We start from the raw sequence: 25,387 nt of genomic DNA on the forward strand, positions 1-25,387 counted from the left end.
GATCAAATATCTTCCCAAGTAACAGGAAAGATGATCCAAGAAATGAAAAACTTGTTTGGAACAAAATTTTTGATAGCTAACTAGTAGCTTACTTGCATGGATACAAGACAAGATTCTTCGGTTAGCTAGGTTTCGATATTTCTCATATGATCAACATCATTACTTTTTGATAAAATATGGATAACTTGAGAGAATCTAGACAACAGATTGTAGTATACAAAAGTTAAACCTTTTCTTGCTTACCATGCACACGAAATCAGCTGGGAATTTAAGCTCTGAAATCAAGAAAAGATATGAAGGTGTGTGTCTATGAAGCTCTCAACTACTATGGGTCTTCACATACAAGGTGGTATAGGAATGATTCTAATAAGATGGAAAGTCATAGAAGAAATCCTTTTTTGAGATACTATATAATATATTATATTTAGCTGCCAATATGTTATGCAACTAAATTAAAACAACATGACCTAAAATAATACCATGCTGTAACAAATTAATAGCAATAAATGTAGAGTGATAAATATAATAAATCTATAAAAATATATGTTTCATTATTTGAAAACAAAAATTTATTAGATCATAATTTAAATCTATATTTTTCAAATATGCAAGGGTTTTTATAGACCAACAACCGCATCGATTGGTTGGCTACACCTCTACCCTACATTTATCGGTGTTAATTTGAATAATTTGTCATTATAAAAATACAAATATAGTATAGTTTAATATGAACATTTGGACATGCAAGTAGGACGAAGTTGCAATCACTATATTGTCCACTGATGCACGTAAACCCCCATTTCCACTGGGGCAAAAACAACATCCCAACAAGCCACGTGGTCGTGGGGCCCTTACTTGAATCCATATGCCTAATAACCAATAGGTTTCTTCCACATCAGCAGGCCATGACTGCCCCAGTCTTGGTTCCAATGGTAGTGAACAGTAAGAGGTAGAAAGAGTAAAAAAAAGAAGAATACAGGCGCCGGCTCCTCCTAATTTGTGCATTTCATTAATTTATTAGTCTATGTTAGCTAGGGTTTCATTTCAGCTTAGTCCATTAGCTTAGGGTTTGCATCTCCATAGATTTATAGCATTGTGTTTCATGAAGGGTAAAAGAAGGCACACCAAATTCCTATATTTCAGTCAATATTTGCATTTCTCCATGATAGGTAAAAGAGAGAACGACTATAGCTAGCCAAGGCAGAAACCATATCTATAGCCCATGATTTAAAAACATGATGCCCTTGAAATTCGAGGGAAAGAAAATATGAGAAGTGATGGGAAATCTTGGAAGCCAAAGAGAGAAAATGACTAGCTTGAGCACTACTACGCTTTTGTACTTTCTTCATGAAAATGCTTCTTTGTATGGAAGGTCTTCGTTTTGGTACTTTCTTGTACGACCATAAATTCACACCAGGCACTTCATTCATCAAATAATAATAAATAATTAAAAAAAAACCCTAGGCATCTCCAGTTTATACATAATAAAAGAAAGAAAGCTGAATGATTAATGCTCAATTTTCTTTTGGGTATCTCAGTCATAGTAATGAAATCCTGCGAAGTTTGCTAGTTTCAGACTATTTTGAATCTTATATATCTAGCTACACTTTATTTTAATCAAATATACACGACTGCATATATATTTACTTTAAATCATGCTTTATTTGTCAATTAATGATCTAGGTGCTACTGCCTGGCCTTCCTCAGATATTGGTTTACTGTTCTTTTCATCAACATACACGTGTTAGAAGTGGTACTAAAATCCTTAATTTCTCTTTAAATAAAATCTTCAGCTCATAATCAAGGAAAAAAAATTCATAGTTTTAATCAGATTAATATACTCTTGCACCTCATATCTATGTCGATGACATTAATTTCTCAAATTTTCTAATAAAGTAGGTTAATTAACTAATTGAGTCCCTAAGCAATTCATTCACCTTAATTACGAGTTATTGTGTAGCTTGTCGGAGACTTGTTATGATAATATATATTGTAATTCACTGATTATAAAGGTGGGTTAGTTATGATTTTGGAAAGATTGAGAGGGCTTGATTAACTTTGAATTATTGAGCTCTTTGTCTTATGGAAATTGATCTATCTTAGCAGCAGACAACTATCACGATCTTTTGTTTACTTACTCTATACTTCAACTATATAATTTCAATAAGGTCTTGATCAATCTTGCTGCCGAACCACCTAATCCTCACAAACAATCAGCTTTTCATGAACTAATTAGGATATCAAGAGGAGAATGCATGATTGAATGGTGCATATGCTTGATGATTGATCCTCAAATTGTTCAGCATTGTGAAAATACAACGATAAAAGGCAACCTAGCTAGCTACACCATAGAAAGACACGAGAGAAGCTTAAGGATTGGCATCTCCTATGCATGCATGGCCGGTTTTGCATTAGTCATTATCCTAACAATCCATTTTTCAAGGGAGATATGATTAACTTGACATGTTAATTAGCATGAAGTTATATTGTAGACCTACTTGGAAAATACTACTACTAGTGCATACTCCTCCCATTAATAAATTTTCACTAATTTCGTACTGGATTGAGTGAATTCTGTTGAGCCAATCACCGATAGGTTAGATATTTTCTTGCCATGATCAAGGAGTTGTGTTCACATAATCTCACATGGATCGATGGAGTCAATTTCTTTTGATGTTATTATATATAGCAAATCAAGATCAAACATGAAGTATATTTTGTTAGATCTCTGTCGGTATAACCATATAGCAAGATCACAACCTAGCAGCTAGGCATAGATTGAAGATTGCAAGGCTACTTGTTTTCCACTTCTAATTACAACTCCCCCCCTTCTATTTTCTAATGCTACTGAAAGTCTCCACAAATGGTAGTTTATATAAGCAAAAACTATATGCATCTTAATTTGATTTATTAAAAAGAATGGGCTATGAAATAAAATATTTTTGGGATTATTTAACGGTTAACCACTGTATATATAAAGTGAATGCAATTAGGGTCCAACTCTATGTTTCGTTATTTGGCCGACAATTGGATTTTTCGTTAGAGAGTCTTACATTCATTTGAAGACATGAGTCATCCTAAATTAATACGATCACTGGAGGCCAAACTCAAAATCATTTTGTTATTGTGAATTATAATTAAAGATTTCGTGTTTGTTTGAGCAAAGAAGGAGGAAAGAAGGAGGAAATTAGTTTAACTATACATTACCATTTGGTTACTTCCGACTGTAAAATAATATTTGATTATTGTTTTACGGAAAAAAAAATAAAATAATGACGGTCGAGATAGAGATAACATGTTTCTATGTTCTTTCTGTTTCAATAAAAGTTAATTTTAATATTATTTTAAAAATATATTTATTTTTATATTTTTATTTTCATCATCGTTATCAAATATCGGTACCAAACATGTTTAATTGTATCTTTTTAAGACAAATTCGTAGATTTAATGGTGGAGTGGTTGATATGGACTTGTCGTGAAGACTCTCTAGAACAATAAAAACCCTAGTGTGGTTGTAGATTCATCCTTGGTATGCTACTTGTCAAACACTTCGAAATAATATAAGAATATTGGTAATAGATCTCATCGTGACGTCTTTTCCGGTGTGTTTATGCAAGAAATACGGTGATTAAGCAACTTTTATAAACGAATATATAACTATGCGTGTGTTTACGTTCCAAGAGAAGAATTAATCAAGGAGAGATAATTTTGTTTCCAACGAGGGTGCAAAATATTCAAAAAGGTAGTTGCATGTCCATATTGAAGAAGTTATCCGATAAGGAGATGTATGCTCAGATCATGTCAGGTTGTAAGAGTCCAAGTGCATATATATGTTTCTTGTAGATCTTGTAGTCTCAAGATCATTTAGGGAGCAGTGGGAAATAGTGTAAATTCTGAAGGAGTTAAAGTACTCCTAGCTAGCCAGGGTTGCTTGAGCACCCTCCCTTGAATTATCCAAGAATGAAGCCATAGGTACTTGTTTTCAGCAAGCTAGCTGGGAGAGCTGAGCAAATTGCTTTATTTTACAAAAAAACATTCTTGGTGATAACCTCATTGCTATTAATTAATTCCACGTGGCTTATATATATATTAATGGTTTGAATTTTTATTAATAATTTCTTATTTTTCCTTCAGTATATAGAGACCACCCAATACCCATAAGTTGTTGAAATTCTTCAATTTCCTTCCCTTTTCTCGTCAAATATATGTAACAAAATAAAATTTTAATTTCATAAATACAATTACCTCAACCGGTGATCTTCATTTTAAACAGGAATTATTTTGTCGTTTGGGCTTTGGAGATGTTTGATAGGCCTAATACATAATTGGGCCGTAAATCAAAACACGTATCGTAGCCCATTCAAGAATACCTAAGAATAAATGGGCCAATAAATGACCTTCCTCTAGTTTTCAATTAGAGCCCATTGCAAGAAGCAAACACTGGAAACCCTAATTTGAATTTGTTCCCTCATCCTTCTGGTTAAGTTTATTCGATTTGCAAGAGGTTTTGAAAGCAATCAGACAACATTAGCTTTGTGACTTTCAGGTATCATCTCTTTCTTTTCTTCTCTTACACCACTTTGTTTCTGTTTCTGTAATGAAAGGAACGAAAAAGAAAAAAAGAACAGAAACATCTATATTGCTTGTATCTCTTTTTGAGTAATGATGATCGATGTTTTTACATTATGATTAGTAAGATATTGAGATTTAATTTGGTTCTTAGTTTTAATATTTTGGGGAATTTGTGAGCTTTTTAATGATTGGCACCTCCTTTTAGGTTTTTATTCATCAAAGGAATGATAATGCTTTACTATGACGATGAACCTTTTGAGAGTGGATTAAATTCAAGCTTATTTAATTTGGGGTTGAGAATTCTGTTTGTTATTGTTTATGCAGTAGGTGGAGACAGACAGAAATGTTAGAAAACGAAGCAAACCCGACAATCAGTAAGTCAACTGGCTTGCCTAGGAAGCGTTTTTATCGAGCACGAGCGCATAGCAATCCGTTGAGTGATTCGCATTTCCCTGTGCCGATTTCTCCTAGTCATGTTGACTTCTCGCTTCATTACCCTCAATTCTTTTCCTTGTCTTGTGAAGTTGGCTGTATCAAAAAGGTTCAGTTTGCTGATATTGGTTGTGGTTTTGGGGGGCTTCTTGTTAGTCTTTCAACACTTTTTCCAGAGACCTTGATGATTGGGATGGAGCTTAGGGATAAGGTGGCAGAGTACGTTAAGGAAAGGATTTTAGCACTGAGGACAACAAATCCTGGTCAATATCAAAATGTCTCTGTAGTTCGCACCAATTCGATGAAGTACATTCCCAATTACTTTGAGAAGGGGCAACTTACAAAAATGTTTTTCCTGTTTCCTGATCCTCATTTCAAAGAGAAGAATCATCGTAGACGAGTGATCAGTCCACATTTGCTTGATGAGTATGCATATGTTCTTGAGGTTGGTGGAATTATCTATACGATTACAGATGTGGAAGAACTTGGAGAGTGGATGAAGACTTGTTTGGATAATCACCCCATGTTTGAAGCCCTCACAGAGGAGGAACTTCAAGCAGATCCAGCCGTAAAACTCTTGTGTACAGCAACTGAAGAAGGGCAAAAGGTTGCTAGGAATGGGGGACAGACTTTTCAAGCAGTCTATAGACGTATTGCACTCTCTCTTTGATGCATGTTGGAACTCTTAGGCTGCTGATACTCGATCGTTAATGGGGATGAGTCACGAGTCATGACAGCCAATTTTGTAGGGTTTTTTTTTTTTTAGCTGTTCTCGTTAGCTGTTTGCGGCCTCACTTTTATTTTGCAGTTATACAAACACATGTTTCCCAATAGAGTTTTGCCTGGCTGAAATTTGTCTTGGAAGATATATGCGATTGTTTTACACATGGATTGTAAAATCAAAATAGTAAATAAGATGAACACTTTTTTCTAAATTGTTATCTGTGTAACATCCTACTTCAGAATGAAAGCTGCATATCATTCTCTTTTCTTTTTTTCCCCCCTGCTCAGCTGCTGTATCATGACAAAGAAAAAGAACGAGGAAATCAACCCAAACCAAGGGGGCTGGCTTTTCTGGTTTCATCTTCGCCATTACTTTGCTCTGTCAGCAAGTCCCCAGCAGGACTTTACTGCTTCCAGTCACTTATAGCCTATGCCAATTGCTCAAGTCATGTCCCTTTGGTTGTCATTCGCTGTCTACCCAATATCACAATTCATTCTTGAAACCATATTTTTGTCGGTCTGTGATTCTTCAAGGTATTTACAAGAAAACAAAAAATTTGGGCTTCTGCTTATCAATCTAACATGATTGTTATACATTTTGACCTTTAATTTATTGTGTTTCAAAGCATGATCATTACATAATTATTCTTTAGGTTCTTTGTGGATTTAAATTTCATTTCAAACGAGAATTAACCCAGTGGCTAAGATCTTCAGAGGTTAAGAACCTTTCCATCAGGATTTTTCGTCAAATTCACTACACCAAATACCCTGACAACTCAATGATCTTGTCAATTAACCAAACAATAACAGCTTCGCATTTATCTGATGTCAAGAATTGTCGATGTGAAACCAGTTCAGGAATCATTCAAGCTTTGCATAAACATGAACAAGAAAATAGATCCATTTCATTTTTTCTTTTTATAAGATGAAATAGCTATGACTGAATAGTGAATAGAGAGCTCAAGTTTTCAAATTACTATTTTGCTCAAACAAGTATCCAACGAATGTATCGTGCGCACACATTCAAAACCTATAACTGTTGTAACCTCCTGCACCTCCTGCACCGGGAGATCCATACCCTCCTATACTTGAGGATCCATACCCACCTAGATGTGATGTAAATGAGGATGAAGGGTAGCCACTTTCTGCAATTTGTGAATATGCATTCAATCCTACATCTAATGAACTCCTTGAGGATCCATACATATTTGGCGTTGGTTCCTTGTGATTACTAATGAACTCCTGCAAACAAGATTCAAGACATTAGCTGCAGGTCATAGGTAGACTACAAAAATTAATCAATTAATACTTCCTGTCAAGTGCTAAAATCACCAAATTTCTCTGATGTAAACATGAATGGAATGTCAATGGTGTATGAATATCAAAGTTTTATGCTGGAAAAAATGTGGAAATTAGACCCAAAATGTGGAAATGAGCAAATTCCAGGTCCAAATGTATATGCAGACAGATAATCAAGGAAGACGAGTGAATGAATACGTGTGTGCATGTGGTGGGGGGTGTTGAGGAAAAATGTTGGTACGTAGCAAAACTAACTTGCTATTAAAGACACCTACCTGTATAAGCTGTTGCGCCATCTGAACCTGAGAACTGGTACCCTTAATTTCCACGGTGATCTCATCAGGCAAACCTCTGCTCTCTTGTATGGAAAGGATTGCCCCACTGGTACGACGAATATAGGCAATATTGGATCCAGCAACACCAATGATATCCTCAGCATATGACAGAGGTACTTGCATTGTCTGTGTCACCTGAACAAGATAGTAACAGTGTTCTCAATCTATCCCAACTAACATGGAGACATGAAATAACAAATGATATTTTGATTGATCAGCATGCTTGCTCTAAAGATTGTTCCAAGAAAAAAATGAAGACAGCAGAACTGTTAAGCCACACAGTTTCCCCCATCTAGGCAATTAAATTCTGCCTTGGGCATGCTGCTGGAGCAAAGTTAGACAGAGAAAAATACATAACATTCGAAATGGTGGTAAGCCTTGGGCAGAAGAGGCATGGAATTTGAGAATCATTTAGAAAATCTTTAGGAACCAGAAACGTTCTAATTTAGATGATAAGCCTTTTTGACATGAGCATGCATGTCAGGAAGAACCATAATAAATCAGCCCTAGGCATGCTGCCAAAGCATAGGAAAATAACAGGGTTTTCCAGTCTTAGGCACGGTGCCAAAACAAAAATTGGAGATAAGAACATCACATTGTAAGATGTCATGGCAGAAGAGGCATGGAATTTGGGAGTCATTTTCCTAACTGCAAAAGTTTAAGTGAAGGAACCAGAAATGCTAAAGAAAAAACAAGATTTTTTGTCATGAGCATGCAAGTCACAAAGAACTATAACCAATCAGCCAAAATCATACTTGACTATAATATAAGAACAAATAGATAATTAAACCAACCTGAGTTACTATAGGAGCAGTAGCACGGCCAAGTCCAGTTGAACGTAACCCTCCAAGTCCAGGATCTCCATAAAGTGAGAATCCAGGTTGTGAGATTTTGTGTTCAAAATGTGTTTCATGTTCATATATTGATGGATCCCGCTTCAAAGATAGGGAATAATCAGAAATAATCCCACTTGAAAATGCAGGAGCAGAATGCAGCGAGGGCTGTGCATTATCAGCACGGGCATCTGCAGGGCGTTCCAGTGAAATTGTTGCATTGTACTGCAAAAGAACTTGGGTTACTTCATGATTCTCATAGTCAAAATCCAGCAACTTTAAATTGTTGGACTTACAGTTTTCTCAAATATAGGAATGACACTGTGATCGACCAAAAACTTCCTTAGATGTCCTATTACTGCTTCTAATGCTTTAAAAACCTTCATAGCTTCACCATGTATTTCCACAATTCTCTCATCTGAAGTAGCATATGAGGGTATATCATCTACGAGGAAAAAAAGAGCATCAGAGTTTGTACCAATTGAAAAAAGGAGAAAAACTCAGATAAATAGTGACACCTAGAAGAGTTATCAGTATAGCAATCCTTAAGTAAACATCGTCAAATTCCAGTCCATCCTAGCAAAGGACCTTGGAAAATCGAGTCCAGAGAACCAAAATAATAACACGTTACAATCTTTTAGTGAAAACTGGTCTTCAGTTGCTTAGAATTTGCATCTATAAAAAACGTTGTGTTATAAAAGCTTTCTTAAAGTTAGTAACACAAATTGAGGAACCACATACAGGAAAAGAACACAAAGTTTGAAATAGAAACTGTAAATATGTAACATGAAATAGAAATAGCACAGCACGCCACTGCCTCTATACTTTCTGCTCAATTTTGTTTTCAACAAAACGCAACTTGGTCAAATCCAATTGCTTAAATAAAGAGGAAAATGATTGTTTGAAGCATACCTTCTGCCATAACACGCACGACTACACCAGTGTTTTCCTGTATTGATTTGATTATGGATCCTTGCTTCCCAATTAAGTTAATTGCCTGTGAAGATGCAACCAGTAACCTTATGGAACAAAATGCAGAGCCAGCAGCAGCAGCAGCAGCGGCTGAACCTGTGTTGTCACCCTCACCAGGAGATAGACCGCTCACACGCTTGAACACTCTCAATACTGCATCCATTGCAGGAGACAGTGGAGCTTCAGGCTCTTCTTTACCAGAAATCAGAACCTGAAAAGAAACATCTACATTAATCATAACAGTTCCAGGAAGGAGTAAAACTGTGACTCAATACAAAGAAAATCATAACACAAATAATTCAAACTGTTCAATCCAATATGGCTATTTAAAAATAGACCAGAGCTTTTCCATCTTACTTCCATTCACCAACAGTAGTAGAATCAGCCCAAGTCTCTCCTAGGGCCTTTACATTCAACAAGTAAACACAATTAGGACTAAGTTCAGCTTCCTACAGCTTGCAAACAAAACCCATGAAGGAGTTCTTATTTGGGTTAAATTGAACTTTCAAATGGTGTTCATCCAAGCTCATGAACATGTGCCATATATTTAATGATTCATATCAACTTTTCCATTTCATGATTTTGTTTCTTCACACTCACTCATTTACATTGAAGAAATCACTCAAAATAACACCAACCTCAACTTTTGTTAATACAATATAAACCTGTCCCTTTTTTTTTCAAAACTCAAAAGCCACCAACAGAAGTGATCAACTTCATGTCAAATTCAACACAATAAATTAAAAAAAATCTGACTACAATACTCCAAACCTCGAGTCCTTCAACAAGTTAATTCATCTACTCTTAGGGTTTTCCTTCTAACATTAAAGCTACGAGATTTTCAATTCTTGTTTACATTCATTCACAGTAGAATTAGCCAAGCCTCCCTTCAGGGTGTTTTAGAATCAACAAAAAAAATAATTAAAAAAAAAATTAAGGCTACGGTCAGCTCATTCAAGCTCGTGAACATGGAATATGTATCTAACAATTCATAACAGATTTCCCATTGCATGATATTGTTATTATAATACCAAACAATAAAACAGATACTCCTATTGAACAGAAAAAAACAACAAAAAACAACACCAAGATCCATCCTTCTTATTTTAATATGCTGCAATCAAAACTGAAAATCGACCAACAGAAACACTCAACTCAACAACCTGTGCCTCAAAACACTCCAAATTCTTCTCAGTTCCCAAAAATAAATAAAAAAAATTAAAAATCCCTTCTTTCACACAAAATCCCACAAAAGGCACAAAGTTTAACATCCAAACCCCCAACTTCAACAAAGATATTAACAAAACACAGAAGACACAAACTTTAACACTAAAAAAACAAGCTTTAACTTACAATTCTATCAGTAATACCAAGAGGACCTTCAAGAATACGAATCCGAGCACGTGTCTCATCACACATTTTCTTCACCAACTCTCCTTTCCGTCCAATTATGCTCCCTACTTTCGATACCGGCACTATTAACCTAAACACATTGTCTCCTGGCCATCCCGGCCACTTATCCTGTGATTGTGACTGCCCTTGTTGCTGTCCTGCCTCAGTCAGTGCTTCCGTTCCCGTTTCTGCTCGCTTGTTAATGGCGTTTGCTTCTGTTTGCTCTGAACTGAGCGTTGTTGCGGCTGATGAGTCCATATCGATCGTTGATTGAATAATTTGGGATCCACTTAGGGTTTAATTGAAGAAATTTGGGATTCAATTAGGGTTTACGTATTTTTTCTCTCTGTGTGCGTGAGAGAGAGTGATTTGTGTCGTTGATAAGAAAAAAAAAAAAAAAAGAAGAACAAAAAGAGAATTGTTTTTTAGTAGCATGTCGTCTGGGAGATATTTCTTTTAGAGTAGGCGACGAGTCGGTGTTTTACCTGAATTATTATTATTATTATTATTATTATTATTATTAATTATAGGTTTGTCATGAACAATTTTTTTAATTTTTTTATTCTATTTTAGAATTTAAATATTATTTTTTACATAAAAAATAAACGAAATCACTTAGTATTTTTTAGATATTTAAAAAATAACTCAACCCACTCCATTAATCAAGAGAAAGAAGGTCCAGTGAGAATCTCATTTCCCTTTACTATGGGATACAAGAAGATGAGAGATTTTACTATGACTCTTTTCAAAAACAAGAACAGAGAAATTCCAGCATACACAGAGTAATCTTTTCTTTAATTTTCCAGGCCATCACAAGGAGGTATTTTTTCCCTTTTCCTGAAAATACAAATACGTAAGCTAATATATTTTATTATTATCATATCTAGATTCAAAGTTTATTGTCAAGCAAGCTGATGCAGCCGACCACCTTGTAAAACTAAACTGAAGGTTCATGCGAGTATTTGATATTACTGATAAAATTCTGATTCAAACAGACTATTTGAATAGCCTGAATTAAACATTTTAGAGAAAAAATCTAGTTGTGAGAGACTATATTATCTCTTAAAATTAAAATAATAAGAGATCTCACTGTTAGGATGAATTCAAATTTTTCTTTGTAATTCTACAAATATTTTTTTTCCTTGAGAAGCCATTGCGTTGTTTATTGAATTGCCGGATCTTTTAGAACTAAGCCTAAAATTTATTGTTCGGGTTACTTTTATTATTTTTATTTTGAATTTTGTTTTAGTTTTCTTAATATTTTTGGATTTTATATTGCTTTGTAGTTTTTCATGACCACGATCTTGTAAACATCTTGAAAAGACAAACACTGTATATTTAAATTTTAAAGAATAAAATTGTAAATTGTAAATTTAAAATTTACAATTCTTTTTATTCATTAAAATTCTTGTATTTTCTATGATATTGCTTCGTTATTAGCTTCCACATGCATCAGAAGCTAAACCAGAAAGTTGAAGGGATTCCCAGTAGTCTTCAACTCTTGAAAAACGTCCGTTCACCATTTCATCACTCACCAGCTCCAATTTTGCAGGCCCCCGCTGTTCAAACATGATAACAAAATCTCATTACATTATGTGACCTAGCTATGTCATGCATAGCCAAACATAGTAGTGCTCCTCCATGCATGCACCTTAGGGTGTGTTTTTCTCTCTCTCTTTGTAACATGGCCCTCATTCCCTGCAGGAAAGCATATAATTAATTACAGACTGATAGTCACTAATTGCATTAAAGAAAATGAGAAATTACATTTGATGGAATCGTTTGTGTTCTTATCATAATTTATACCACCTCGTAAATATCATTGCCCACTGTTCTTCTCTTAACGTGGCAAAAAATGTTATGCTCACGGACAAGGCATTGATCAAGTCCTTGCGTTCGGCTCTCGATCTAACCTAATCAACATGCACAAAATTTATAAATTTTAACTTAGTTAAGAGATTAGAAACTAATGACTTGATTAATATCCGTCATCATACCGATTTGAGGGAAATTTTTAGGCTTACTGGACTGGCTGACTCGATCGATCGATTTGATTGTCTCAAGAATCCACTTTCCTACTCTCTCTTCTGCCACACTCTCCTGAAACAAGTCAATTAGCAGCAAAATCTATTCATATTGCTAGCATTCCTAATTTTTGAGGCTTAAGTTTTTCTGTAATTAATAAGCTTACCAGTGATGATAGAATTTCTTCAAATGTTTTTCTTGAAAAACATTTGTTAATAATCTCGATCCAATCTGTTTAATGATTGCTTTAATATTCTTAGCTGATCATCGTCGTAGATATATGGACAAGCTCGGTAATTTTTTCAAAAATCCTGATGATTAATTACCTGCTATAGACACCATCCTCTTGCACATTTGGTTTGTGCAAAAACTTGCTGATAATCTTAGAAATTGTGCTGGTATCCAAAGAAGTTATTCTCTCTAGTAAACTTGCCACTAAATGGAGATCCCATGACAAGAGAAAAAGATTTCAACCATGCAAACCTCCGAAGGTATATATAAGATCAAAATATATAAATTGTAAAAGTTCGAAGTGATACAAGAGCATCCTCTTCGTCTTGGGGTGAGAATTTTAGGTGTTGGGATTAAATTGGAGTGGCCTATACAAAGGTACTAGGAACCATGATGAAGCAGCACAAAAAAATAAAATAATAACTCATTGGGTTTTCAATTGAGATGCTATGATATGATCCAGTGATATATTAAATTGAATTTGCTCGCTACTATCAAATTCGACTCCCAAGTAACAAAAATTCCCAGGGAACGTACCCTGAAAGAAAATATATGATGCCCCATCATCAACAAAAGGTCCTATTGCTGTTTCTGGAATAGCAAACACCTATATATATATACACACATATGCAAATTCATGTATCAAAAGAGTTGATTCACATATGAAACTAGTTAAGGAATCAAGATTTGTAGCAGAAGCATACAGTGGTTTTAGTGGCAATCTGAGCCTTCCATGCATGGATAGCCCAGCACCAACTCCCATCACGATTCCATCAATAAGTGCAAGCTTCAAGGCCCAATTGCATAGATTAAAAAATTAACAAGAGTGAAGAATTTATATTCCTATGATATTGATGGTGCCAAATAACTTGTTTACAAGCCGCAGGCTTTCCATTTGCGGCAACTACATAGTCCAGCATGAGTTGTTTCTTGTAAGAATTTGCAGCATGACTCCAATGCCCTGCTTCATCCAAGAAGATCATAAATTTTAATAAATGATCAAACATTAATTCTCCCTTCACTTCAAAACTTCCATGAAGATAATTTTCACCTGCAACTATAATATATGTCGTCATAGCATCACCTCCTACACACTATAAAAAACAGTGCTATTAGCATTGGATTTTAGCATCGGAACAAATCAGTTGCTGTTTTAACAATGAAATGTGTATATATGATTTTTTTGCCGGCAACAGATTTTAGTTTTATATGCAACAAATGATTTTAGTCGCTAATTAATCATCCCATTTTTTCAGCCTTTCCATTACCCTGCAAGACGGAGTTGAAGATAATGCTCATATTAGTTGGATAATAATGGCATTGGCAATGACAGATGAACGACTCACTCAGAGTTGAACCATTTTTTAATGTCCAATCACCTGTTCTAATATATGATTAAAACTCTAGCAAATCTTCCAGTCAGTTCTTACCTACAATATCACAACTTTGACTTTAGGATCAACCTCGTAGGCATTCAACTCCTTGGTCATTTGAGAGATCTGTCAACAAAATAAATTAATTATTAATTGATAATACCATTCTGAATACCTCCAAAGCATACCTAGAAGAAGATAGAGATAATAGCAGAAATATGGAGTTTAATTGACTTACTTACAAGTTCTTATTCAAAATTCATTAGAAATGTTACAAGGTTCTCTTACGTATTCAAAAACCAATAATCAGCAGCTGTTTTGATTTTTTCGAATCAAACCAATTTTCCACCGTTCAAGAACTCTTCAATGTTAAACGACCGGGGTCGTCTGTTGGCGTAGGCATGTAAGGTTTTCTCTCTGCCTTCTCTTTTTTTTTTTTGGGGAGTTGTGTGCTTTTAATAACATAGGAAAAAAAACATTTTCCCAGTTTTATTTTAACTGAAAGAATTACTTTCCTTAATTAATAAGAAGATTGTGATAATATAGAGTGATTTTCTCTCCAAATTACTTGTTTACATGTTTGCATTATCTGATTATTTTTTTATTTATTTTAGATTTAACAAAAAAATATTTAGATAGCATATAACTATTTGATATTTTTATTAAAATTAGTTAAACGGATTAACTTTGAAATCTCTTGACTTCTTATCTAACCCAAGTCTTAAATTAAATCGTGTGAGAATTGTCGCGATGTAATCCAATCAACCTTGTTTGTTGGTCTAAAGATAAATTGGTTGACCGATAAAAAAAAATAAAAATAAAATGAAAAAAAAATGAAAAAAAAACTTTTTTGATCTCATTTCTTATCTAATACAGGTTTAAAATTAAGCATGTGAGATTTTTTCTTGACGTGAGGTAGTTCATTTAATTGGCTTAAAAATAACCCGAATAACTAATAAAAAAAATTTTAAAATAAAATTGAAAAAAAAAACACTCAACTTAATTTTTTACCTAACCAAAATTTATAATCAAACACGTTGGATTTACCTTCACATAACCTAGTACTTGCACCGACTTAAAAGCAATCTAAATATCGTGAAAGAAACTGAAGATGTATTTGAGAAAAAAAATCAACAAAAAAAAAGGAGAAAATTAAAAATAAAACCTGCTTCACTGTTCAAGTTTTTGAGGTTGCAACTTGCAAGTATAACTTCTTTTATTTCCGTATCATAACAAAACTGGGACCGCGCGTGGACTCCTAAATTTTCTATCCAAAGCCGAAAGTTCAATAGCATATCATAAAGATTTATAGATCAAGAACTATGCTTTATAGGTTATATTAATTGATATATTGAAAGTAAAAGGTGTAAGAAATGAAGTGTCCTTTTGTCTCCAGCATATCATGTCGAATGTCAAACAAATTAAATGCCGTATCTACCCAACCAAGCTACAAGTAGAGTGTCCCTTTGTCTTCTGTCAAATAAATTAAATGCCGTATCTTCCCAACCACTGCAAGATCATCCACCCACCCTGATGTCTCTTTTACCTCGTCTATATGTCTTCTCAGCACGCCCTAACGACTTTAATGCTTTGCCTAATTGTCAAAGTCTAGCTTGAGTCCATTTATTTGTCCCTTGCTTGCAAGGTCACACACACACACACTCAGGCACACATAGCTTGTATGCCCAGAACGAAATATAGGAGTCCATCACCAAGACTCGTGCCAGGTGTGTTTTGTAGCGCTCGCATTAGCCCACGTAAATATATCTCTTCTTTTATTATCGAGTATGAGATCTTGAGCTCTACCAATTCATGCTGGCAGCACAGCAAAACCCAGTCAAGAAGCTAGCTCGAAATTAAAGAAAGAAGAGAGTTGTAAGAAGCACATATAAACCATGTGATGGCCGAGGCTGTTTAGTTTCTGTGGTCTGTTCAATATCACCTTCTTCACACATGAATTAATTTCCTTCAGATAGCACCTAGAGGATGCAAATGGTTACATTAAGAAATTAGTTAAACATTGCTTTCTTCTGCAAATTTTTACTTGGCTGTCATTACGCATTTCAAATTGCGAGTGAATTGTGCAGCAGGGAACAGAGAATGGAGAGTGCACGTACCTGATTAACGTCTTTCTCGAAAGCAATGGGGGGCCATAGCCATTTTGAGATACAAATGATCTACTCTCTCTGTTCCATGGACACGGGTTGGCAAACGAGCCTTTCTATAATTCATAAACACTAGCAACTACCAGAAAACAACAGCCTGGTCAATTTTTGTGTGCAGCCAGCATAAATAAGTAATGTAATATCCTCCGACAATTTGCCAATTAAGGCGAAGAAAAAGGCTGGTGTAGTGTTTATATTAATTACTTTCCCTTCTTTCAATTTCTGGATGTCCATGGATTACCATATTTGAATCAAGTGATCCACCGACAACCTTGATTTTGAACCTTGACGAGTTAATTAGCATTTAACGTGTCATCTTGTAATGTTCCAAGCACAAAGGAGAGGTTCGGAGGGTGTTTGGCAGCAGTTTTGCATTGTTTGATATATTAATATTAAAAATATTTTTTTTTAAATAATCAGATTCTAAGTTGGGTCTCTTACCCTTATAATTCAAAAAATATATTTCTTGTAACATATAGGTCAATTAATAATTTTTTCTTATCTTATTTAATCTCCTCGTAGTCTTTAAATATGGGATACGAGACATTCTATTCCTTTTAAATAAATGATATTCAGTTCCAAATGGTCTTTTCCTGAATTTTAAAATTATTTTTATCTTTAATTAATTTTTTATATTTTTAGATTATTATATTAACATCAAAAATAATTTTTTAAAAATAAAATAAATATTATTTTAATAAATTTTTAAATACTAAATAAAAAAAATATTTTAAAAAAATAACTCCTACCACTCGAGAGCAATCACGATCGAGCTTCAAACAAAGCAGAGAGAGGGTGTCACACTCATGTATTATTTTGTCTAACGCCATGATATTTTGGTCCAAAGTTTTGGCTGTTCAAATTTTGGTGCTTAGACAGGAAGATCATACTCAAGGCAACAATATAACGTGTAAAAATTAGGGGTGGAGGCATGAAAAATAGAATTTTCTCCAATGGAAAAGAGTGCACTGTTTAATTAAGACATCGTCCATTAATTATACAACTGTCTGCTTCTGTAATCATGGAGAAAGATAGTCCTGAACTCCTGATCACCCCCTAAAGCTTTTCCAGTTTCAAAGTTTTGGCCTCATGGTACCAACGAAGTTGGATCTGGTAGGAAGTTGAAGGGATTCCATGTAATCTTCATCAACTCTGGAGAAATATCGGTCCACTATTTCATCAGTCACTAGCTCTAACTTTGAAGGATCCCACTGTTAAAAACAAGAAAAGAAAATTACATTCCATTATGTGATTGATAAGAAAACATATCAAGCACAGTAACATATGCACCTTGGGATTTCTGTCTTTGTCCAATAACATGGCCCTCGTTCCCTGCAGAGACGCATAGTCATTGCATTATGTTCTTATCATTGAAATTAAGCTCTTATCATTCCTATAATTACCTCATAAAAATCATCGCTAACTGTTCTTCTCGCAATGTGGGAACCAACAGTAAATTCCTGGATGAGGCAATGCTCAAGTCCTTGCGTGCGGCCCTCTCTAATCTAATCGACACCCGAAAAGTTATTTATGGGAATTGAAGAAAAGGGGAGCATTCTTTGAAATGTAATTGAAACAAAATATTTAGGTAAAAGATAGGAAATCACTTAAAATCATTCATACCGATCTAAGGGAAATTTTGAGGCTTGTTGGACAGGCTGATTTCATCCAGTTGATTGCCTCAAGAATCCACTTTTCTGCTCTAGTTTCTGCCTCACTCTCCTAAAACAAGTCAAGCAGGTATCATATTGATGGCATTCCTAATTGAGGATTTCTACACTAACTTTAGGTGAGAAAAGCTGCTTACCAGTGATGATAGTATTTCTTCAACTGTTGTTCTTGAGAAACATTTGTTGATGATCTCCAATCTATTTAATGATTGGATATTCAAATTCAGGTTGGATGTTAACAGACACTAGAAGATATTGATACATGCAGCACAAAATTTTCAGGGACCTGAATATTACCTGCTAAAAGCACCATGCTGTTTAACATTTGGTTTGTGCATAAATTTGCCGATGATCTCAGAAATTGTTTTCGTATCAGAAGAAGTTACTTCATCTAGTGCAGTTTCCAACAAACGGACATCCTACGACAAAAAAATGAAAGACAAAAAAAATTATGCAATCCTCTGATGGTAAATAAGAGAACATATACGACAAAATAACTATCACTGCAGCAAGAAACTGGTTGGTGTCATTAAAATGAATCTTGGTTCCCTTGTCAAGAGGATTGGGGATTGTGAAGGATAACGGAGTTTGTTATAAGTTAAAATCCTCAAGCATTATGGAGTTTGTTATAGGTCAAAACTCTAAAAAAATCAAGAGCACCATATTTTTGTTAGTTCCTAAAATGATCGAAGAAAAAATAAATTTCTAAACTGCTTAATAATGAAATAAACAAGGAAAAGCTCCTGCAGCAGATTCCGGGTGCAGATAAAGAAATTTATAAATTCTGTGAGGCAACTAGTTGTCTCAATTATATCCAACTTTCAATTGCTTTTCTGTGTAACCTTTTAATCGTAAATTAAACCGAGCACAATTCTAAGAGACATTACCTTTGAGAGCATGAAATGATTTGCAAGGCCACACTCAACCATTTCTGCTCCTCTAATCTTAGTTCCAGTAAGTCCCAAATATTCACCTATATAATATTTTTGATGAGTTAGAATGAGTAAAAACAGAACTGAATCAGAATCTTCAAGACTAAATTAAATTGCTAATGAATAAAAGAATCAGAATAGGAATTTTCATCTTCCATGATGCATTGAATCAATTTCTTAACACTGCAGTGTGCTTACATTTCAAAAAACAAACAGAGTTCATGAATATTCACGAGGGTGTACACTCAGAAGGAAGATGATAAATCATAAAATCGTACCAGACATTTATTAAAGTAGATAGAGCACTGAGTAGCTAGTTACCAAAAAATCCAGGGAGCCTGGAAAGGAAATATGATGACCCAACATCAGTAAAATGTCCTATTGCTGTCTCTGGCATGGCGAACACCTATGCAAGTTGATGTAACAATCAAGCACCATTACTTATCCACTGTACAAATGAGATGAACACGCAGATGCTTATAATATCATTTGTTTTTTATTTTCATCACAAAATATGAAGATTCCAAGAGTTAGCTTTCTTCGAATTGAAGAAACATTAATTCATGAAAAGAAGACAGTCCTTCTGAGGCAAAATGCAAAAACCATGTTGCATAAATAAAGGTTCCCCAACCAATACTGCTCTTTTCTCTTTCAGAAATATCACTAAGAGAAATCAGTTTTCTATGTTGCCAAAGGAATAAAATGAAGAAGTATGTAAAGCAGAAGCATACAGTATTTTCAGTGACAATCCTGAAAGTTCCCTGCAGGGAGAGCCCAGCACCACCTCCCATCACGATCCCATCAATAATTGCAACCTTCAAATATCCAATTGCATTTATCAAAATCAAATGAAGATGACAAGAGTGAAGAAATATATGAGATATTATTGCCTTTGCTAGTTTGCATAATGATAGAGCCATATAACTTTTATACCACAGGCTTTCCATATGTTGCAACTAAGTAGTCCAACATGATTTGTTTCTTGTAAAAATTTATTCCATAGCTCCAGTGCCCTGCTTCATCCAAGGAGATAAAACATTAACGGCATCAAACATTTTCCAATTACTTTTAAACCTTCGTAGAAGATGATTTTCACCTGCAACCATACAAGTATATGATGCCAAGACATCACCACCAGCACAAAATGCCTTTCCATTCCCCTGCATGAGATTTAGTTGAATGTGATGTATGAGCTAGATGATAATGGCATCGGCAGAGACAACTGAATGAATCATATGGAGTAGAATCATGTTCTGATGTCTAACCACGTGCAACTTAATTAGAGGTTGGGAATTCCAGCACATTACTAAATCAGCTTTTTTACCTTCAATATCACCATTTTGACTTTAGGATCAACCTCGTAAGCTTTCAACTCCTTGATCATCTGACAGGTCTGCCAACAAAATTAATAAAAGGAGTTAATGGTCTAGTTTTTATCATTTAGCAGCTTATTGATAAAGAAAGTTGCATTGAAAGTAAAAAGAAATAATTATATTTCACTCGGCTTCGAAAAGCATTCAACGTTAATTGCTGATGCTTTAGCTAAAGCTGGTGCCTCTAGATCAGATGATTTTATGCCATGGCTTTGAATCTTGTTTTTATCTCCTGGCACTACTTATTTCACCACCCTGTTTTGTCATCTTTGTTTATTTTTATGCTTGAGAGAAACTTGTGTGTTTCTGATGAGTACCGTTTCCTGATTTCTTTTAGTGAAATGTGCCATCCTTTATGAGAAGAAAAGAAGCTAGAAAACGAAGGGCAAAAGTACAAGTGTGATTCGTAAATAAATTAGAAAAATCAATTTAAGCATACCATTTGATAGGTGAGGCTGTTTAACTTGTGTGGTCTGTTCAGTATCACCTTCTTCACACATGAATTTCCTTCGAACAGCACCTAGATCAGGATACAAATCCTATGAAGAAATTAAATATTTCTTGGCTGCCCTTGTACAAGCTTAGAGAAAAAGCTTTTCATTCCATTTTGTTGATATGCATGAACATAAATTAAGAGCATTGCGATGAACAGTGAGCAAGAGCACCAAGAAGGAAACTTTGGCCTCTTGGTATCTTCAATTTCTTGTATTTTTCTTCATGCATTTGCCATTTTCCATTTATCGCAAGAAATGTAGCGCAAAAGAGAAGAAAATGGGAAGTACCTGGTCAACATCTTTGTCGAAGCAGTGACGGATAGCCATTAGAGATATAAATCCGCTCTCTTGGTTCCAAGATACAAGTTAGCAAACAAGCCTTCTTATGAACACTAGCAACCACCATTAATCAAGTTAGGCAATCCCAGTACAGAATTTGCTAGTTCATTGAAAAAAACCAACTACAACCACGAGAATTCTTAAGAGCAATTTGCATGAAAACTTAAACAGACAGACACATATATATACTCAGCTTGTCTTAATCAAGTTGGAGGCATTTGGGGCAAGTGGCAACCATCACAATCAAAGTAAACAATCCAACGCAAAAGGAATGATGAGTGCAAGCAAGAAGCAAACCTAATGAAACTCAACCAACTTCTATGACAATGTTTATGAAATCTGGTACTCGAGCAGGATAGCCACTTTTCTCACAGCCAGCCGTCTTCCACAAGAATGCAGGAAGTGATCAATGACCACTGCATTTTAAAATACTGCTAGCTTGGTTAGCAGCACATGCATGAGCTTCTTTATTGTAGTTGGTTGAGTATTTACAGGGGCAGATGGACTTAATGTTAGTTTAATATACCATACCATTGGTTAAACATGACATTATTATATTAATATAAATATATATTTTTTAATTTATTTTTAATATTCATATAATATTATATTAGTAAATCTAAAGTAAAGATAAAGTTCATAGGACAAAAAAAACTTTGAATTTTTTTTATAAAATTGTTATAATTATGAGATTTTTATTGCATTAAAACATTGTTAATAAAATGTTCCCAATCGATACATAGAATCAATATGTAGGTGTTTGTCATAAAACATGCACACTAAACTGATCTGTATGAGAATTTCATATCGAGAGATCACATATGTCTATGAAAAGGCTCACATGACGGTTGTGCAAATTATTTTTAGACTTGAGATCACTAAGTTATCTTATATAGGGAATGTTATGCTCTGATCCTGTTACATATTATCTTAATCGAGGTAACGAAAGGGCAGACATTAAGTATAAAATGAACTATATGAAGATACTTGAGTGACAAAAAGAAGATTTATCATCTTAGATGAATTAGAAAAAATATTTCATCTATTCTCAAATGATATTGACTAAAAAATCATTGGTCAAGATGAAATGCGATTTAAAAGAAGTTTTAAATTTTATTCAAATGATCAATGACTATTATGTAGAGAACAAATATGATTTAATATGGCAGACATACTCCATGCTTTAATGTTAAATCAGAATATTATTGATGAAAGGATATTTATTACATTGAGAAACCGGTCACTGAAAGGTTATGTCAAACTACTAATGATTTTTTTAATATTTGAGAATCATGACACGTTGCTAGATGATGTACTTTATATTCAACTATAAATTAATCAATTGTTGAATTGATAATAAATTAATTTATTTAATTCTATTTAATTAGAATTATAATTTATAGTTGGCCAACATATTAGGAGCTTAATGAGTCATACACATTAAGAATCATTAGTTAAAAATTAAACTATGATGATTTAATTAAGTATGACTTGATTAAAATATATTTTAGAAATTAAGAACTAGAATATAATTAATACATGTACTATTTTTTTAGACCTAGAAAAATCAAGTAAGGACTTGGTCGAGTTAATTTTTAAAATTATTCTGAATTAATATATGGATATTATTCAGGGGGCAAATTAATTAATATTTTACTAATTTATAGGGTTTTTCATATTTTTCTATAAATAGTAAGTTATGCCTCTTATTTTTATAAGGTTGTATATTAGGCATAAAAACTATATAAATTATATAATAAAAAATTATTAGGCATAACAATCCATTCTAAGCTCTCATTGACTTTGTGTGTGTCTGGCAGTCCAAATTCCAAGCTTTCATATTTAAGGGGGAGTATCAAATGGAAGTGCAAACTCTAGAATATGACTTTCCTTGAATAAATTTGGATTCCAGTAGATAGTATTCACAAACTGCACCAAACAATAAAACAAGATGTGAATTAGATTTAAGAGGTATAATTTTGGGTCGAAATAGCGATGAACGCCTAGAAGCTGAAGATATGACTCCAAGAAATACTTCTCCAAGAAATTCTTTGCTTGAGCTAGAATATCTCATTACTAATCTATCAAACCAATCATGTTCTTGACTTAGTATTTGAGTGAGTAAAAACTTATCACGTCGTAACACTAGAGATACACAAGTTCTTCATTAAGGAGAAGTTGGATAGAAAATTATGGATCAAATTCGATAATCTAGCATTCCACCAAAACAGTTTCAAGTTGAGTGTTTTTAAATAGGTTGGGCATGAATGACATTTATGCAGCAGAATGACATTTATGCACCAACTTGAAAGAGAGTGCTAGGATTTTCTGATTTCTTGTTTAGATATTTAAAGTTAATTTCCTTTGGTTTCTATTTTTGTATTTAATTAGTTTTCTAAATTAACTTAATTAGTTTTGTATATATACTGTGTATCTTTCTCAATATTTCCAATAAAAAAATCAGAAGGGTATTTTCTTAAGCAAAACCTAGTCAAGAAGCTAGCCAGAAATTAAAGAAAGAAAAGAGTTCTAAAAAGTTCATTTATAAATACACATCATGTGATCGCTGAGGCTGTTTAATTTCTGTGGTCTGTTCAATATCACCTAGCTAGAGGATGCAAATCTTTACTTGGCTGTCATCACGCATTTCAAATTGCGAGTGAATTTTGCAGCAGGGAACAGAGAATGGAGAGTGCACGTACCTGATTAACATCTTTCTCGAAGCAACGGGGGCCGGCCATAACCATTAAATTTTGAGATACAAATGATCTACTCTCTCTGTTCCATATGAACACAGGTCGGCAAACGAGCCTTTCTATAATTCATAAACACTGGCACCCACCAGAAAACAACAGACGGGCCATTTCTTTGTGCAGCCATGCACATATAATTATTGTCATATTGCCAACGTAGTACAAAGAATTGCCTACCACTGATAAAGTAGTTCTGAATCTGCCTTGAGTATGGTTTTCTTTTTTTAAAAAAATAATAGCACAGTAGTAATTTGAAAGTTTTTGCAAATAACACAATTAAAGAAAAAATTGATGAAATAATACATTTTCATCCTATCCCACTTTTAAACACGATATTTACTAAAAGCTACTATTTTTAAACACGATATTTAATACATGTCGCTATTAAAAAATATAATTTTATGAATTTTTTCTTTTAAATATGTTTTATGAATCAAAATATACATCTCTATCCAACTTGTAGATTAAAAAAGTAAATTCCAAATAAAATCTTAAAAAGTTATTATTTACAAAGTGGTTTTCCTCTATTTTTTAGTGTCAATCGGTTAGTCAATTTAACTGATAATTATAAACCGATCGGTCAATTTATCCTAAATTTAATTGATATTGTGTTTTTGAGTCACGATATCAATTAAAATTTTATCGTGGTTATCAACCACAATATTTAATTAATGTCACAATTAATAAAAGTGACATTTAATTAAATGTCAAAGTTCATAGCATGACATTCAAAAATATCTTATTTCATCAAATCTTTTTGCTGCTATGTTAATTTGTATTTCCTTTTATTTTGTATACTAATTATCTAATTTGTGCTTAAACATACGGGTCTATCGAGTAGTAACCAATATTGGTGCCCACAATATCCACCGACAATTCGCAAATTAAGGCAAGGAAAAAGATTGGTGCAGTGTTTATATTAATTGATTTCCCTTCTTTCAATTTCTGGTTATCAATGGATTACCGTATCATTTGAATCAAGCCATCCACCAACAACCTTGACGAATTAATTAGCATTTAATATGTCTTGTTCTAGCGTTACAAGTCAGGAGAAGAGGTTTGGCGCATAACTTCTTCTGTACATGTGTATGCTTGATGTTGCGATAAGAAAGAAACAAGTTTTTTTTAAAAAAATTATAATTTTCTTAGTCAAGTTTTTAAGAAAGAATTTTTAGTAATACCATGTAAAAATATAATGTGTGTCAATTAACCTAATATTTTCAAAATTATAGATGTGAGACCATCACATTTTCCCTTTTTCTTAAATGTGCGATGTTCCCATCGAGCTCTAAAATTCTAGAGATGGCCCTCACCCTCTCTAAGGGTATATTACTTGGTGATATTTTGGTCCAAAGTTTTGGTGCTTAGACAGGAAAGATCATGGCAACAATATAAAGTGTCGAAACTGGGGGGGAGGCATGAAAAACAGAATGTTCTCCAACGGAAATCAAGAGTGCATTGTTCGATTAAAACA

General features: G+C 33.9%; 3 protein-coding genes across 3 annotated transcripts; 1 reads left to right on the plus strand and 2 right to left on the minus strand.

Annotated features, from left to right (window-relative positions):
• Positions 1-4,425: 4,425 nt before the first annotated feature.
• On the plus strand, positions 4,426-5,939 carry LOC133674823 (tRNA (guanine-N(7)-)-methyltransferase-like). Its single transcript, XM_062096083.1, has 2 exons — positions 4,426-4,546; positions 4,897-5,939. The coding sequence occupies exon 2, from the start codon at positions 4,916-4,918 to the stop codon at positions 5,672-5,674; it is 759 nt and encodes a 252-aa protein (XP_061952067.1). The 5' UTR covers positions 4,426-4,546; positions 4,897-4,915; the 3' UTR covers positions 5,675-5,939.
• A 671-nt stretch (positions 5,940-6,610) lies between these two features.
• On the minus strand, positions 6,611-10,960 carry LOC133674820 (RNA-binding KH domain-containing protein PEPPER-like). Its single transcript, XM_062096081.1, has 6 exons — positions 10,520-10,960; positions 9,107-9,377; positions 8,491-8,639; positions 8,156-8,419; positions 7,302-7,496; positions 6,611-6,969 (listed from the first exon to the last, which is right to left on the minus strand). The coding sequence occupies exons 1-6, from the start codon at positions 10,814-10,816 to the stop codon at positions 6,751-6,753; spliced, it is 1,395 nt and encodes a 464-aa protein (XP_061952065.1). The 5' UTR covers positions 10,817-10,960; the 3' UTR covers positions 6,611-6,750.
• A 6,296-nt stretch (positions 10,961-17,256) lies between these two features.
• LOC133673721 (3-hydroxyisobutyryl-CoA hydrolase 1-like) lies at positions 17,257-21,286 on the minus strand. Its single transcript, XM_062094593.1, has 14 exons — positions 21,110-21,286; positions 20,767-20,847; positions 20,279-20,347; positions 20,051-20,114; positions 19,888-19,967; positions 19,686-19,769; positions 19,276-19,360; positions 18,910-18,995; positions 18,320-18,441; positions 18,160-18,220; positions 17,976-18,074; positions 17,756-17,857; positions 17,643-17,684; positions 17,257-17,563 (listed from the first exon to the last, which is right to left on the minus strand). Exons 1-14 carry the CDS (start codon positions 21,146-21,148, stop codon positions 17,426-17,428), a joined length of 1,152 nt encoding a protein of 383 aa, XP_061950577.1. The 5' UTR covers positions 21,149-21,286; the 3' UTR covers positions 17,257-17,425.
• Positions 21,287-25,387: the final 4,101 nt, after the last annotated feature.

Source organism: Populus nigra, chromosome 15, assembly GCF_951802175.1.
Source record: "Populus nigra chromosome 15, ddPopNigr1.1, whole genome shotgun sequence".
Lineage (NCBI taxonomy): Eukaryota > Viridiplantae > Streptophyta > Magnoliopsida > Malpighiales > Salicaceae > Populus > Populus nigra.

Excerpts from the sequence above, each read along its gene's own strand:
- LOC133674823 (XM_062096083.1), top strand. The coding sequence starts at position 4,916 with ATGTTAGAAAACGAAGCAAACCCGACAATCAGTAAGTCAACTGGCTTG.
- LOC133674820 (XM_062096081.1), bottom strand. The coding sequence starts at position 10,816 with ATGGACTCATCAGCCGCAACAACGCTCAGTTCAGAGCAAACAGAAGCA. Across the intron at positions 9,378-10,519 it reads TTGGTATTACTGATAGAATT|GTTCTGATTTCTGGTAAAGA; the intron begins GTAAGTTAAAGC and ends GTTTCTTTTCAG. Across the intron at positions 6,970-7,301 it reads TGGCGCAACAGCTTATACAG|GAGTTCATTAGTAATCACAA; the intron begins GTAGGTGTCTTT and ends TCTTGTTTGCAG.
- LOC133673721 (XM_062094593.1), bottom strand. The coding sequence starts at position 21,148 with ATGGCTATCCGTCACTGCTTCGACAAAGATGTTGACCAG. Across the intron at positions 19,770-19,887 it reads CAACATATGGAAAGCCTGTG|GTTGCAATTATTGATGGGAT; the intron begins GTATAAAAGTTA and ends GGATATTTGAAG. Across the intron at positions 18,221-18,319 it reads CAGCATGGTGCTTTTAGCAG|ATTGGAGATCATCAACAAAT; the intron begins GTAATATTCAGG and ends ATCATTAAATAG.